The sequence below is a fragment of the Cimex lectularius genome, unplaced genomic scaffold, assembly GCF_000648675.2.
Source record: "Cimex lectularius strain Harlan isolate CLEC.00 unplaced genomic scaffold, Clec_2.1 scaffold9, whole genome shotgun sequence".
NCBI lineage: Eukaryota > Metazoa > Arthropoda > Insecta > Hemiptera > Cimicidae > Cimex > Cimex lectularius.
In genome coordinates this window covers 1,103,219-1,118,696 of record NW_019392733.1, presented here as the reverse complement: position 1 = coordinate 1,118,696, position 15,478 = coordinate 1,103,219, and the positions used below count along the sequence as shown (strand labels likewise).

Genomic DNA, 15,478 nt, shown 5'->3' with positions numbered 1-15,478 from the left:
AAATTAAGGTCTCTTTTGGTTGTTTAAATATTACATATTCAATTGCTGATTTATATGTTGATAAAAAAATGTCTATATAAATTATTTATATAGGTTATTATTAATTTATTTGTAGTTATTTATTATTATTCTTTCATACGATATCAACTAGAGTTTATTTAATTAGAGATTCTTTCGCTTATTGGGTGTTTAGGTAGGATGTTTTGTTGATAGATGAACAATACCGTTATAACTTGGTTATTCACTTTAAAAAAATTGACTGTCAATGTGTCTTACATTATTATTTTTATGGATAACTACGTACATGTAAGTTTAATGAAATGTAACATCTCTATGTTATGAAATCAGATCAATTGCTGTAAGAAATTGTAAAATTTTTATTTTTATGTTGTAGTGCCCTGAGGAAGGCGAAATATAGAACCGAAAGTTTGGCATATGTATAATACAGTGTATCAATTCAAGGGCCACATATCCAATAAATAGAAATGATGAATGATGGAGTGCGGTGTTCAATCCTTTTTAAAAAGATAGTTCCTACTCACAGTAAGTTGTTTTGCAACGATCCGGATTTCGAGCTTTCATTATCATATATGGCGGTATCACTTTTGCAATTCATGTCGAGAGACGTGGTTGTAGAAGTCCTTCAACCTGATGATGAGCTAAAAGCTCGAAATCCGGATAGTTACAAAACAACTTACTGTGAGTAGTATCTTTTTAAAAAGGATTACCCAATAAATTCTCAAATCCAGAGAGCATCAAAGTCGGTCGATAAAAAAATAACACCCTTTATTGTTCGCCCTAGTTTTTCTCGATTTTTTTTCCCTTTAAAATATATTTCAATATTGTTGGCACGTTTTCTTTCTTAGTTTCTTTATAAATATAGTTAGCATAAATAGTGCAATACAAATTGATAACGTGTTTTTACAGCTTAACATTTTTTTTCGTAAATTGAGCATTTTTATTTACATGTTTGTAATTTAAAATTATACGTTTTAATTATTCTGCTATATACACTACAGTAGTTTTTCTTAACTTTATGACGCTTTGGTACAATATTTAATTTTTTTTATACAGCATGAGCAATTGGTTTGTTATGAAATGTTTTTTTTTATAAACTATCACTTTTTTCAAGTATCACATATTACTGACAAGTTGATGCATTTAATATAATTTAACATGGTAGTCCTCCTTGATCATATGTGCGCCCTTTTCGCCGATCATGATAACGGGGGCGTTGGGATTTCCGCTGACTATGGTCGGCATTATGGACGCGTCGATGACTCTGAGACCACGTACGCCGTGGACCCTCAGCCTAGGATCGACGACGGCCTCCGGGCCCACGCCCATTTTGCACGTTCCCGTCGGATGATAGATGGTGAATGTGAAGTGCCTCAATGCGCATTCCCAGTATTCGTCGGAGTTGAAGCGGAAGTGCTGACATCCCGGCATGGGAGTGTACAACGGCCTGGATTTGAATCTTTGGAAGGCCCTCGTGTCCGATAGATTCATCGCAATCCTGATACCTTCGATGAGTGTCAGAACGTCGATACGACTCGTAAAGTAGTTGGGGTCTATGAGCGGATGAGCGAAGGGGTCTTTGCTCCTCAGACGGACCCGGCCGGAGCTCTCGGGACGCAGGAGAAGAGGCAAGATGGTCCACGTCTCCGCGCTCTCCAGCGGTTTGTACATAGTGTTGTAAACGCCGTCCCTCAGGTTCAGAATCTTCCGGATTTGTTCACCGCCGTCGGAATTGACGGACGACGGGGCGAAATGGAATTGTATGTCCGGCCAATCTCCGCTGCTATCAGCGTACTTGGTGTTTACGAAAGCGACGCCTTCCACCCCGCCAAGAGACGTCATCGGCCCTTTTTCGTTGAAAATATAGTCCAATGCGACGGAAAGCGTCTGATATCGAGATTTTTTAAATGTAACGGGCTCGTTGACCAGAAAGGTCAGACCTCCGAGTCCGACGTGGTCCTGAAGGTTGTAGCCGACCATGGCATCTTTTATTAACGGTATCCCATGTCTTGCTAATTCTTGGGCAGGCCCTACGCCTGACAACATAAGCAACTGGGGAGAATTAATGGCACCGGCAGATACTATCACTTCCTTTCTGGCTCGGATCGTCCGTTTTCTACCGTCTCTAATGTACTGGATTCCTCTCGCTCTCGGAGGATTTCCACGATCGAATAGTATCTTCACAGCTTGACTCTTCATTGTAATGTGTAGATTTTTTCTTAATCGGACTGGCCGGAGAAACGCTTTCGAAGTGCTGCACCTGGAACCTCTTCGGATAGTCCCTTGAGCGATCATAAACCCTGTCTGCGATTCGCCGTTGATGTCTCTCACGTCGTAACCCAACTCTTCGCCGCCTTTCACGAATGCCAGAGCCAAAGGAGTCCTGAAAGGCGACTCTTGCACTGTCAAATAACCACCGGCACTGTGATAAGAACTGTTGACTAAATACGGGTTCCTATTGTCTTCGGATTTCTTAAAAAATGGCAGAACGTCCGCATAGGACCATCCCGGGTTTCCTTGGGCGGCCCAGGAGTCGTAGTCCCTTCTGTTTCCTCTGACGTAAATCATGGCATTTAGGACGCTGGAACCGCCGAGCACCTTGCCCCTCGGCCAGAAGCACCTATCGCCGTTCATTGCGAGACAATAAGGAGAGTGGTCGGGGGCAGGCTCAGTCTTGTACTTCCAATCTAGATCTGTCAACTGGAGATACCCCGCCAAAGAGGGTATATCTGAAATTTCCGTCTCATCTCCTCCAGCTTCCACCAACAGGACAGACCACGATTTTACTTCCGAAAGCCTGTTGGCCACAACGGCTCCTGCAGATCCACCTCCTATGACTATGAAGTCATACTCATTTCGCACCTAAAATTAAAAAAAAAAAATGGGTAAGAACCTTATTATTAACGTCATATTATGCCCATGTAACCTTTTATGATGAACTACATTGGCGACGTTTTAAGTGTCACCCAGCTTTAGTTTAAAGAAGAGTCTATCAACGCGTAAATAAGATCAAAAATTCTTTCGTTTCAATTAGGACTTTATTTGAAAATGTATGAAGTAACCCAGAAACCTGGAATTTCAGGAGAAAATGTTTCATAACAACCAATCATCTCCAATTTCTGTATGGAACAGTTTCTTCTATAATAACAGGCTTTAGGGGCGTCGATGGCCGCAACGGTTTAGGCGTTGACACGGCGTCATCACTGTAAGATAAAGGTCTCGACATACTTACAAATGGGCTTTTTTCAAAAACACCGACACCCCGAGGGTTGATATAACCTCTGCTGTTGCAAACCCGCGTAAAAAATATTTTAAAAAAATAACGGGCTTTAACCCGAGATACTGGGACGGTGGCACGTTCTTTTCGCATGACATTGATTTAATTGAACCGATTGACAAAATCTAGACTAGTTTGTCGGTCAACAAGGACTGTCATTGCGCTAAAATCACTCCAACGTGAAACGGCTCCGTTCCTATTTTCTAGTTTACGTCAAATACCTGTTTAGTGTCGATGGGCCTGGATTCCGGATCGACATTGGAATATCTGAAGAACGTCATTGCGGTGAGGAAGAGCGGCAGCAAGGTCAGGCCCATCCACCCTCCCGAATAGCCTAATGTGAGCGGGAATATTGACGGCGGCATTTTCCTCCATCACAACGCCTAAAAAACAAAAGAAAATCAGTCAGATAACACCAGGGAATGGTTAAAAGTGTCGGTTTTCCATCTGGGGATCATTGACCATAAGGTGAAAAGCAGGAAACGGAGCTGAAATGGCAAACTCTTTGTCGACTTGTCCCATACCTGAATCATATCCGACGGGCCGGCGGTATAATGCAGTGAAAGTGCAACGCCTGATCGAGTGTGTTTTAAATCAACCCTTCTTTATATGTCGAACCGTGTTGTACTCCGTCGATAAAAAATTTAAAAAATATATATATAATAAAAAACCGTCGAAACGTGTGAGGCGCCTGTTTGAAAACTGCTTCGTCCTCACAGCTCTTCCTGAAGATTTCACGGTCTATTCTGCCTTGTAGACGACCTTGTTGCCCATTACGTTAAATTTACGTGTTGATCATTTTACGGTCGAATACTAAGAATATTCTATATTCCTCTGAGTAGGGTTAAGTAACTCCTTCCTTTCACGATACTAAATTGCAATCATTCCAATAAATTACCAATAAACACAACACCCAATACAAACACGGAAGTCTGATCACATTCACTCCTCCAGAGTACTCGATTTGCCTCAGGGCGGAGTTGTGCTACCCCTTCCTTTCACGCTAATATATTACATTCATATTAATAGATTAACACACACACACACACACACACACACACCGTGTTTTATGGACACAGTGAATGCCATTTTTATTTTTCTGAACAATTAAAATTTTTCATTCAAGTGTTTGTTGTCTTCTTTTTGTGTTTTGAAATTGAGTTTAATTTATTATTCATATTGACAATGTTTTTTCTTTTGTTTTTGTTGAAATTATATTTGAATCGTCATCATACATGTAATATTATTAATGGAGCATGTATATAAATAAACTCCCTGGTGTTAGGGTGTACTTTCACCAGAAAAAACACACACACTCATACACCATNAAATTAATTTAATATATACTTTAAATTCTTACAAACAGGCAACAGTACAATTTTCTTTGTTTACTTACAGGACTAACAATAATTTTTATGACTTGTGAATTTTATCGCTATTACCCCGCCGGTATCATACGAATAAATGTGAAAGTAAACATTGAAACACACAATTTCAATTATCTTTCTGGGGACCACGTTGGCCAAGTAGTTAAGGCGAATTACCGCATTGCCACCCAGCGGTCGTGGGTTCAAACCCCGGCATATCCCATAGATTTTTAATTGCGAATAATATAGACAAAGTATTATAAAATGGTTTGACCCATAGTCCGCGACAACCAACGAGTAGTTGAACCTTAAGCCCTTCTATGTTACAGTCGACAGTCATCAAGTGCAACAGAAATATTTCTGAAGATAAGTTGATAATGCTTAATCAAAATTTTTCATAATTACGTAAGAATTTTCATTGTGTCTGAAATTAAACTTCCATCACGCATAATAGGGCTTGTAAAACGTGTTGTCTGTTGAATTCTTTTTTAACGGCCCTCACCGATATTTGAAGCCTTTGTTATGCTAAGTGACATGTAACATCTACAGGAATAATGCAACAGGGTACCCGTTTTAATGTAAATTCGATTAGTATGGGATTTCGGCCGGTTGGTAACTGTAACTAATTTTGAACAACTGCTTCCCGGCATGACAAAAGGCCTGACCTTTACGTCTGTATACTGTCACAATGAGTTTTGACGAGAAGAAAGGACCCATGTTGCACATACGGCGTGACAAGGGTTTGTTTTGCATGCGACAAACCGCCGGATATTCTTTTCGCGGGTTTTGCAATTTTGAAGGCAATGCAGTAATTTAACCTGTAATGTACATTTTATCCCCAATAGCTAGCTATCTCCGAGTTCCTTATTAAGTGACTCCTTATTGCCTAACCTAATCTAAATAACAAACAGTGAGGTCTGGCAACGAATTGCCAAAACGAACAAAACATCAGAAATTAAAACAAAGGTTGACGTAACACTAACGCAAGGGATCATTCTTGTCCCAACATTGTATGCCATTTATAGTGCTAACATACCATGTATCTCCATCATCATCCCAACATTGGCGAACAATACAGCACTTTCATCTCCTAGCATAAGCCTACCAAAGCCACCGCGAACACCACGAACATATCGATGGTACAAAATGTAATTTACATCGAACAAAGAAACTGGTCCTCCACATTACATCAACACCAAGACCTCATGTCGTCAACTCAAGATTTCTAGGTAACAGACCGGCGTGAAATACACACAAAAGGCCAGAGAGAAGCTTAACGGAAGACTTCTGATACAGTCTTTTTACTAGTCCTCAGACACGCGTAACACAAGGGATCTTTCTTGGTTCCATCTTTTGTCATTTATGCTGCTAAAATACCTACAGCAACATCTCGGACTGGATCAATGGTGCACATCCATCTCGTATACAGCATTTTTAACCAATCCTCAGACACACGTGTAACTCAAGTGATCATTCTTGATCCCATCTTATGTGCCATTTATACTGTTTTTTATTTTAATGCTTTTACAAGGGTTCGCAACAGCAGAGGTTTTTCTCAACCCTCAATTTGACCTCGTTTTTGAAAAAAAATCCCATTTGGAAGTAGGTCGGGTTTAAACCGCCCTGCATTCGAACCCGGGACTTTTACCTTACGTTGATAAGCACCGTGTCAACGCCTAAACCGTTGCGGCCACTGATGCCTTCATTTAAACTATTGACATACCTATAGTAACATCACGAACGGGAACTACTAACTACCTGCTAGCTCAAAACTTATCCAAGCCATCTCTAACACTTAAGAACTTACAGATTCATTAAAGTACATAGGACCATTCATAGACAACAGGCTGACGCTGACGTATTTTGCACACTAAAGGCCAAAGAAAAGCCTCGCAAAGAGTCTTTTCAACCAGCCCTGAGACATTAACAACAAAGGATCATTTTGATCCAATCTTGTATGCCCTTTATGCTGCTAACATACCTACACCTACATCCGAATGAGAACAACACCGCACTTTCATCTCCTAGTGACACCTCTAACACCCAAGATCGCATAGATTCATCTCAAGGCACATAGGATTATACCTAAGTAGCAGAAGGGCTGGATGTCCATATAGAAGAAATTTTGTAGAAGACATGGACTACGAAGACTTTTTGTCTGTAATATGTTATAACTGTAAAATACCCTGGTACAAACCAATCTGGTCATAGTGTGGATGCCAAGCTCTCCAGCACCCTTTCGCATACAGCGTTTCAGACTTTTCACTTCGCGTAACAGAAAGGATTATTCTTGGACAATCTGTTATTTATACTGCCGGCATATCTATACCAGCATTCTGCGGGAACAATATAGCAATTTTATCTAGTAGGTAAAAATCTTATTCAATCCTCTTATCTAACACCCAACAACATATTGATGATGCTCAAAGCATACTTAGTTGACCCAAATAATAGACTGACGTATAATCCATTCACGAACACTCTGGATCAAGGTATGGTCTTGAAATAGTGATTTACAAACACTTGATCCAGAGTGTTCGGTAGTGAAAAATTGGTCTATAGTTCTAATTATGACAATCCATACACAAAGGTTAAAAGTAGCTCACCGTAGACATGGGCAACCACGAAGATTTCTTTGATTGAATTTGTTATAACCGTAAAAACCAACAATCTTAGTGCAAAAGTTTGCTTTGACTAACTTGGACGTACCGTGGCTTCCTAAGCCGTCCAACATTCTTTCAGCATAACTAATTTTCAGAGAATCCCTCAAAGAATTGATTAAAACACCTTCTACACTACTGACCTCATATTCCATATTCGCAAACGTATTGATCTAATTTACGTTCCAACCGATCCATCTTCACTCGTTAACTTTCCCATCTCTAGAACCCTCCACTTCTTAATGGACCTTGAGACCTCCTCGCCCCTTAACCAAGTGCCGTATGGTTTCTCATACGTGTATCTGTTTTTTTGAACTGAAGTTTAAGGCATCTACTTCTCAAACATGCAAAGTCCTGGGTTCGATTCCCAGCGTTGTTTTTGGAAATTTCAAATAAATTAATTTAAATATGCAGTGATGGCGGGCAATAGTTCTTTTTACATCTATGAATTCTCTTTTTACATTTATGAATGAATACCCGTCGTGGTAATTTCCTCACGTTTTCGACGCTGAATAAAGGAGTAAAGGCGGTTTTTCTCTTAATCGTGTGAAACATAAGAATTCGGCCGATTTCTCACGTCCCTGGAATATAGGTTTTAAATAATCTTTGTTACCTTACTTCTCAGGCGATGAAGACAATGAACCACCTGGCCCGATAGCATTCACACAACACATCGCCACTTTTCTTTTTTACCTTTTGATCTTATATATAATGCCTCTATTTGAAAATGTCTGTTCAGACCTCCTAGTTTTAATGTGCGCTAATAAAATGAAATATTCATACTTGAACGCTACTCAGAATTATGGAAGTTATCTCTAAGTTTTCTCTCTATCCTTTGAAAAGCTCCAAAAAAGGCATAGTTTTCCCACCCATTATAATACTACGTAGAAATCATTTACCGACGCCATTGAAATTTTCCTTGATCTGCCCTAAACCCAACAAATCACACAACATTCCGAACTCCTATAGGTTACTGCCAATTCTTGATAAATTCCTTGAAAAACTCCTTTGTGAACAAATACACCGCATCCTCGAATCCTCCTAATATCGCATCCTACCTTGAGAAAAAAGAATGCTGCTCGAGATAAGGAACATGCTTTCGATCGAGTCTTCTACCTGGGTGGGCTCAGGAGACTCAAGGGCATCCCACCTTCCTTACACCTCCTCTTCCATAAATCTTCCCTGACCGTCAGATGTCTAAAGTATGGATCGGATCCTCACACTCTACTTTGTACAGGGTGGAAGCGGGAGTCCCTCAGGGTTGCGTCCTCGGCCCGCTACGGTATTCAATATAACTGCTTATATCCTTTCCCAACCCGACACATAGGAATGTCACTGCCATTCTATCCAATAACTTCGACTTCGTCATAACGCACCGAACCCTCCAGACACACCTCTTGAACTCTAACAAATAAATGTTCAAAAAATGGCGAATCGAACTAAACACCACGAAGTCCCAAAACATAACCTTTACGTCTTATCTCTCTAAACCCAATTTATTATAACCTCACCTCCTTCCCACTTAAAACATCATTCGCTACCTAAGGCTGTATCTAGACAAACGATTCACCTAGAATCCCCATACACGACTTAAAATGATAGAACTGAACCGACAATACCGATTACTTAAAGCACTACTAGACAGCAGATGTGAACTCTCCCTTGGCAACAAAACACTCACATACAACTCATTACTGAAAACAATATGAACATAAGGCATAGAACTATGAAGTTCACCTAAACCTTCCAATCTCCGCAGAATCCAGACTCTACAATCACGAATCCTTAGATCCATCGTCAACGCCCCGTTCTATGCGTTTCCAATCGCACCATCCATAACGACCATTAAATTTACATTTTTAAATGAAGGTGCAAAATCCAGCTACAAAAAATTCCACACTGATCTCCAATCTAACTTTAATCCCCACGTACAACTTCCCTCCCGATCTGTACCCAGCAATCCTCCTCAACATCTAAAATAGAGCAGCCCCGAGGAGCAGGAATGAGTAGTAAATATCATATAATAATATAAATAAAAATATAAATTTATTTTGCGAACGACCAATTGCGAACAATTTACTATTAATGAGAGAGAGAGAGAGAGAGAGAGAGAGAGAGAGAGAGAGAGAGAGAGAGAGAGAGAGAGTAGTGAGAAAGAGTGAGTGTGTAAGAGAGAGAGTGAATGCGTTATTGAGAAAGGATGAGAGAGAGAGATAGTATTTGAGTGCATGAGTGAGAGAGTGAAAGTGTGTGCGAGAGAGAGAGAGAGAGAGAGAGAGAGAGAGAGAGAGAGAGAGAGAGAGAGAGAGTGAGTGAGTGCGAAAGAATGAGCGTGTGAGGGAAAGTCATGCGAAAGACCAAAACCAGCTTGGACTAAACGAATTTTCGAGACTTTACATTGTTCAGTGAATTCCTCACCTCCCAGCACTGCTAAAAAATGAAATTTCTGTTTTCAATTTTAGGAGTATCGTCCACTTTCTCGAACATCGAACACCCTGGATCACGGTATGCTCTCGAAGAAAATTCAGTTGTTACTGCCAAGCTTTCGATCTATTTTAATGTCGTGACAGGGCAAAACAATCTTAAATGTGCGTAGATATTTTAGTTTTTTTATAGGCGATCGAAAATTTTCTTGAAGACAGAATCACTTCTAACATTGCCTAGGACTGTAACAGTAAAACTGAGAAAGCTTGGCAGCAACAACTGAATTTTCTTGAATTCTCTTGAACCAGAGGGTTGGTGAAAAAATGAAATATTAAATCAGTCTTTATTTTTCTTGTGTTAAGTATAATATACCTACTGCTTAAAAATGATCTCAATGATCACATTCACCTTTGCTCATATTATTGTTCAGTTACTCGATTTAAAACAATCGCTCCTCTCCCGTAAAAATTAATAATTTAATAGCCAAACTATATCTGCTCTACCTTTCCATCCGAGAAAAAAAATCGAAGAAAGATAATAATAGAAATGACAAAATGGGAAGACTTGCAAAACATTTAGGATAAATTATCAAAATTTAATCCACAACTTTTTTTTACCTGTTTTATTTAGGCTTACAAGTGTTCGAAGTTCAAGAGATTTTACACATGAAAGAATGTGCACTTTCACGTTCCCATCAGGCATCGTCCAAATCCTCCAAATGTCCCGTAGATCAGATTTTTGTTATTACTCCCCAAGATTATCTTTTAAAACGGATTATTTCTCTTGTCGAGATACACTTCAGTCTACTGCTAGTAGGTTTAAAAAAACTTTCTAAATCGAAACGGAGTGAAAATCTGTGGATACCAATAATTTAATTCATCAGACCAGATCGATACAAGAACATAAATACAAAAGCCCTCGTAGTAAGGTTTTTTAATTCTGCACTCCACGTAAGGGGGAGGCCCTAAAAACAAAAATAAAGATTATGGCAATACAGATTCGTCTTCGCACATAAAATTCGCAAAATGGGCACGTAAACGCTAAGAATTTTAGGTTAAAACCATTTATAAAAGAGAGGAATCGGGACGCGGTAAGATTTAATGAAGGAACCTGGGGTTACTACGGTTGAGAATGTTAATGGTCAGTTCTTCTCCCTTTACCTATCACGATGAATATTATTAGAATAAATAACGAGATTCTTAAGGTCTAGGGCTTAATTTAGTAAACGATTTTAGATCATTTACATGGGTTGATTCATTAGGTGTTTTTTTTTCGAGATCTTCTTTCAGACACACGGGTAACACGAGAAATGATGACATACCTCTACCATCATCACGATGCGAACAATACAGCACTTTCATCACGTATAGCTCAAGTCCTAACAATGCCACCACTAACACTCAACAACATATCGATTGTGCACAAAGTGTACATTTACTTAGAAAACAATTGTCCTCCATTTTAGATCAACAACAAAGTCCTCTGTCGTCCACTCAAGATACCTAGGTAGAAGTCTGGCGTGATACATAATTGTGATTCATGCATAAGTCCAGAGGGAAGCTTAACGGAAGACTTCTGATCCAGTGTTTTTAACTAGTCCTCACACACGTGTAATACAAGGGATCTTTCTTGGTTCCATCTTTTGCCATTTATGCTGCTAACATACCTATAGCAACAGCACGGACTGGAACAATAGTGCATATTCATCTCCTAGCTTAAATCCACTCCAAGCCACCTCTAACACTATACTCCTATATATATATATATATATATATATATTCATCTCAAAGTACATAGACTATATATAGACAGTAGACTGAGCTGTAATACACACTCAAAGCCCAAGAGAAGCTTAACAAAAGACCTCGCATACAGCCTTTCCAACCAGCCCTGAGATAGCAACACAAGGGATCATTCTTGGTCCCATCTTATATGCCGTTTATACTGGTAACATACTTATACCAACATCACAAATGTGATCGCTACTGCAGTTCCATCTCTTAGTTCAAATATTATCCGAGGCACCTCTAACACCCAAGATCGGACATCATCTCAAGGCACGTAGGACTATACCTAAGCAGCAGAATGGTGTGAAATCCATATACAAGAAGCGTTACATAAGAAATGGATGACTACGTGGGGTTTTATGATTGAAATCGGTTATAACTGTAAAATACCCTTGGTACAAAACTTAACTTCGACCAATCTGCACTACTGCGGGGTACCGCTAAGCTGTCGAACATCTTTTCACCATGCTTCATTTTTTAAAGTTCTCAGACAGCGTAACACAAAGGATCAATGTTGGCCCAATCTTGAAGGTCATTTTTAATGTTAACTTCTATATCCTCACCATCATAACGACCTACGCGAACAATACAGTACTTTCTTCGCCTGGCTCAAATTCTAACCAAGTCACCTCTAACACCCAAGAACATGATTGTTCTTGTATTCCACTTTAGGCTACCAGACTAGCGTGAAATTCGATTAAGACCAAAGAGAAGCATGGCAGAATGATTTCGCATATTTTTTTCAACCTGTCCTCCGACTATGTTATTATATGTCAGATAACAGATAACGATATAACTCAGATATGTTTATAATGGTAAGGTCCCACAGGAGTGTGATTTCCTCAAGTTACTGCCTGAACACTCTAAGCCTTCAGGAATTCCTCAACGTGTGTGGCAGCCTCCTTCGGGCCGCGGTGGGAGGGACATCCCGAACAAAAATCAATTCTTTTTACGCTTGGAACCACGAGACAGAATACAGAACTTGGCCTTTGCCTTGAGGATTTCCTTGGGGCGTTGGGAAGAAGAAATCCCCAAGAAAATCCCGATTTAAGGATTTCCTCTCGAGATTTTACATCTATTGAAAAGGGGAAATACGAGGCAAAGTAGGTTTCATAGCTCTCAAAACCAAGGATTATGTTTTTCTGTCTTTCTGTCAATATTTTCCGCAAGAAGTGCAAGAAAAATATAAAGGGTTGTCACCTTGATTAAAAAAGAAGCCGTTTTGAAATCCAAAATACTGTTATTACACACCAGTATATTTATTAAATCTCAAAATATGTATTAAAAGTTGCGTGTACAATTGAGGTTTAATGACGGTGGAAGCCACGCTCTCTTTGGCAAACGATTTTGACCATTTTACCGACTTCCTTTTAATTCTGGTCGGATTTTTGGCTGTTTTTTTTTTCTTTTTTTACAACACGGTTTATTACTTCGGTAATGACGGACCAACTATCTATTACGTAGCAGAAAACTCCCATTGTAAAAAGCGAGTTTTCTTCTTTCGGCATCGAAAGATTGGACACGGAATTCCTCCCTGCTGGGGGGCAATAATATTCCGCCGTTTCGTCCTGTTTAAGTGTAATTTTATAACATTTCCTAGTCGCCTTATTGTACTCGCCTATCTCCACACTGTCGGACGCGTGGCAGGACGCGCGCGATTCCGTTTTCAACCAGGGTCCCGAGGACGAAAACAAAATATTTTCCCGTTTTTCTCGGGCCTAGTGGGAAATTCACACCTTGTCGGTGTAAGACTGTTTTTTCCCTTTCATAACCGGACGACTGTTACGCTCCTCTGAGATTTTCTTTTTATTTTCGTTCGAAACGTTTAACAGACGCAACGACACAGTACAATCCTGAGGATTTTCACTCGCGTGAAGGCCTCCGTACAAGATGAGCAATAACAGTCAATATTTTTTCACCAGTACAAAAAAACTTTTAACCCTCTTGCTTATGTTCGATTATTATGTTTAAATGTATTTTAAATGTATGTAATATATCATTTTTTACGCAAAGTGTGATTGAGTTTAAAAATTAGTACCATGAACGGGACTCGAACCCACGACATCTTGATTTGATATATTCATAATCTCCCTCTGGATTTTCGACATCATTCAGCTTTGTTCGATGAAAAACGAAACAATTTATAGGCAGATGTACATGTAGTAAAAAAAATATGCGAACACTTGCATGGCTTTATAGGATTTTCAGTCGCCAAAGAATAACAAACTTTTGAATTGCGTCACGAGCTTTCGTTGTTATTTTAACGTAATTAAGATTTTTCATTTCTGTATCAGGAAAAATAAAGTCTTGCCGTTCATAATTAACGTTGTAAATTTCAATTTTAAAACCGGCATCGAAGTGCAAACTGACTTTCTAAGAAAGTCGTGAGATCAGAGAAGCCCGATGCTTTTTTTTCTCGTCTTCAAATTTCGCCCCGAGTCAACAACTGGTCTATTGAGCATCAATTTGTCCAGTCGATCGACCGGTGGATCTCTTTACAGCCGTGTAATCCGGATTAATGAAGTGCGGAAGGTTTTTTTTCTTTCTGTTAGAAACACTCATCAGTATTCACAAGGGGCAATTTTCGTCTGGATTTTAACGGATGAAAGTCCCCCGAAGAAGAAAGTTCTCAGTTGAAATGCTAGTAATGTACGATTGTGTCTGCACACTGCTTTTATTCGACGATGATTCAGTTTTCATAATGCTTTTGATTGTTTATACGAACTAGGCTAGGAAAATGTAAAATACTACATAGATAACACTTTTGTATTATTTAAATAACTTAGCTTTCATTGGGAGAATTTGTGGATAAAACACTTGATAGGCGTTGATGAGGCGTTTAGATGCATATTAGAAAAGAAATATGATTGTGAGTGGATACAAAAGGAGGCATACCTGTTTAATGTTGGATGAGTGTGTGCATGTAGATACGGTTCGAGAAGCTAAGTCCTGACTACGATGCGGGTAAGAACCCTATCAACTTTCACTGGCTGGCTGAAGAACGCTGGTGGGGGACAACTGTATCGGACTTACACGCGGATCCTCCCTTCCTTGCACATTGTACAACACTTTCTCCCGTTCACCTTCCTCCACCGCTGTTTTGTTTATACTATTCCTTCCGTCCATTTCCGGATCGTCGTCACAGCTCGAATCCCATTTCACCGGGGATCAATTGGCGTTTCGAGAGAACGGCCCTGTGGTCTACGCCCAACGAGCCCATTGTCCTCAACCCTTTGACGTACGAAAGTATCCAGTCGGTGTACAAGACGGGAAAGTATTGCGACTGCCGCCTAAGAAATATCTCTTTCCGATACACAAGCGGATTAGTTGACGCAGTTGGTGGTGTTTTGCAGTTCAGAAATTCTTAGAAATAGGGACTGACTATATGATCCCGGAAACAGCATTTCCAACATCCTATAAAGTATAACTGACTATAAAAGAGAAGAAACAATCAAATACAATTACATGGTATACAGCTTTAAAACCAGTTCAGTGTATGGAGCTGTTCGTTGAAGGACTGATAGCGATGTGCCGGATCTTGTAGCGAGCGAACGGCCATGTGAAGCGGGCAGTTGATACTGCGGGAGATGGTACTGGGAATACCCTTGTTGCTATGGCTACTACTTGCGGCTTGCTCCATTAGTGAGTTTTGTTTAAGATCTCATCGACGATCTGCATTAAGCAGGCTCAGCCTGCTTATATACAGATGTGCTGCAAGCAGGCGAGACCATTGTTAGTGGATAACTTGTTAACCACAGGTGGCCACTATACCAGGTTAGGTATCTTCTGTGAAAACCCAAAACATGAAAAAATCAAACTCATTAGGAAAGCACACCTGGGTCTTACAATATGAAATTCCTATCAATGCTTGTGCTTTAGAACATTTTAAAAGAGGAGCATTAATGTGTTAGCATATAAAAAGGTCACATCTAAAATAGTAAGTGA

At 39.7% G+C, this 15,478-nt stretch overlaps 2 protein-coding genes and 1 long non-coding RNA gene across 3 annotated transcripts in view; 2 read left to right on the top strand and 1 right to left on the bottom strand.

The window, feature by feature from the left end:
* LOC106665347 (flotillin-2) overlaps positions 1 to 15,478 on the top strand; it is a 176,306-nt gene that overhangs the window by 80,397 nt on the left and 80,431 nt on the right. The gene's annotated exons all lie outside the window — the stretch shown is intronic.
* Positions 1 to 15,478, top strand: part of LOC112126918 — an 86,968-nt gene that overhangs the window by 42,362 nt on the left and 29,128 nt on the right. The window lies entirely within an intron of this gene.
* On the bottom strand, positions 684 to 14,921 carry LOC106665344 (glucose dehydrogenase [FAD, quinone]). The gene is made up of 3 exons (XM_014391691.2): positions 14,429 to 14,921; positions 3,517 to 3,678; positions 684 to 2,880 (listed from the first exon to the last, which is right to left on the bottom strand). The coding sequence occupies exons 2-3, from the start codon at positions 3,658 to 3,660 to the stop codon at positions 1,162 to 1,164; spliced, it is 1,863 nt and encodes a 620-aa protein (XP_014247177.1). The 5' UTR covers positions 3,661 to 3,678; positions 14,429 to 14,921; the 3' UTR covers positions 684 to 1,161.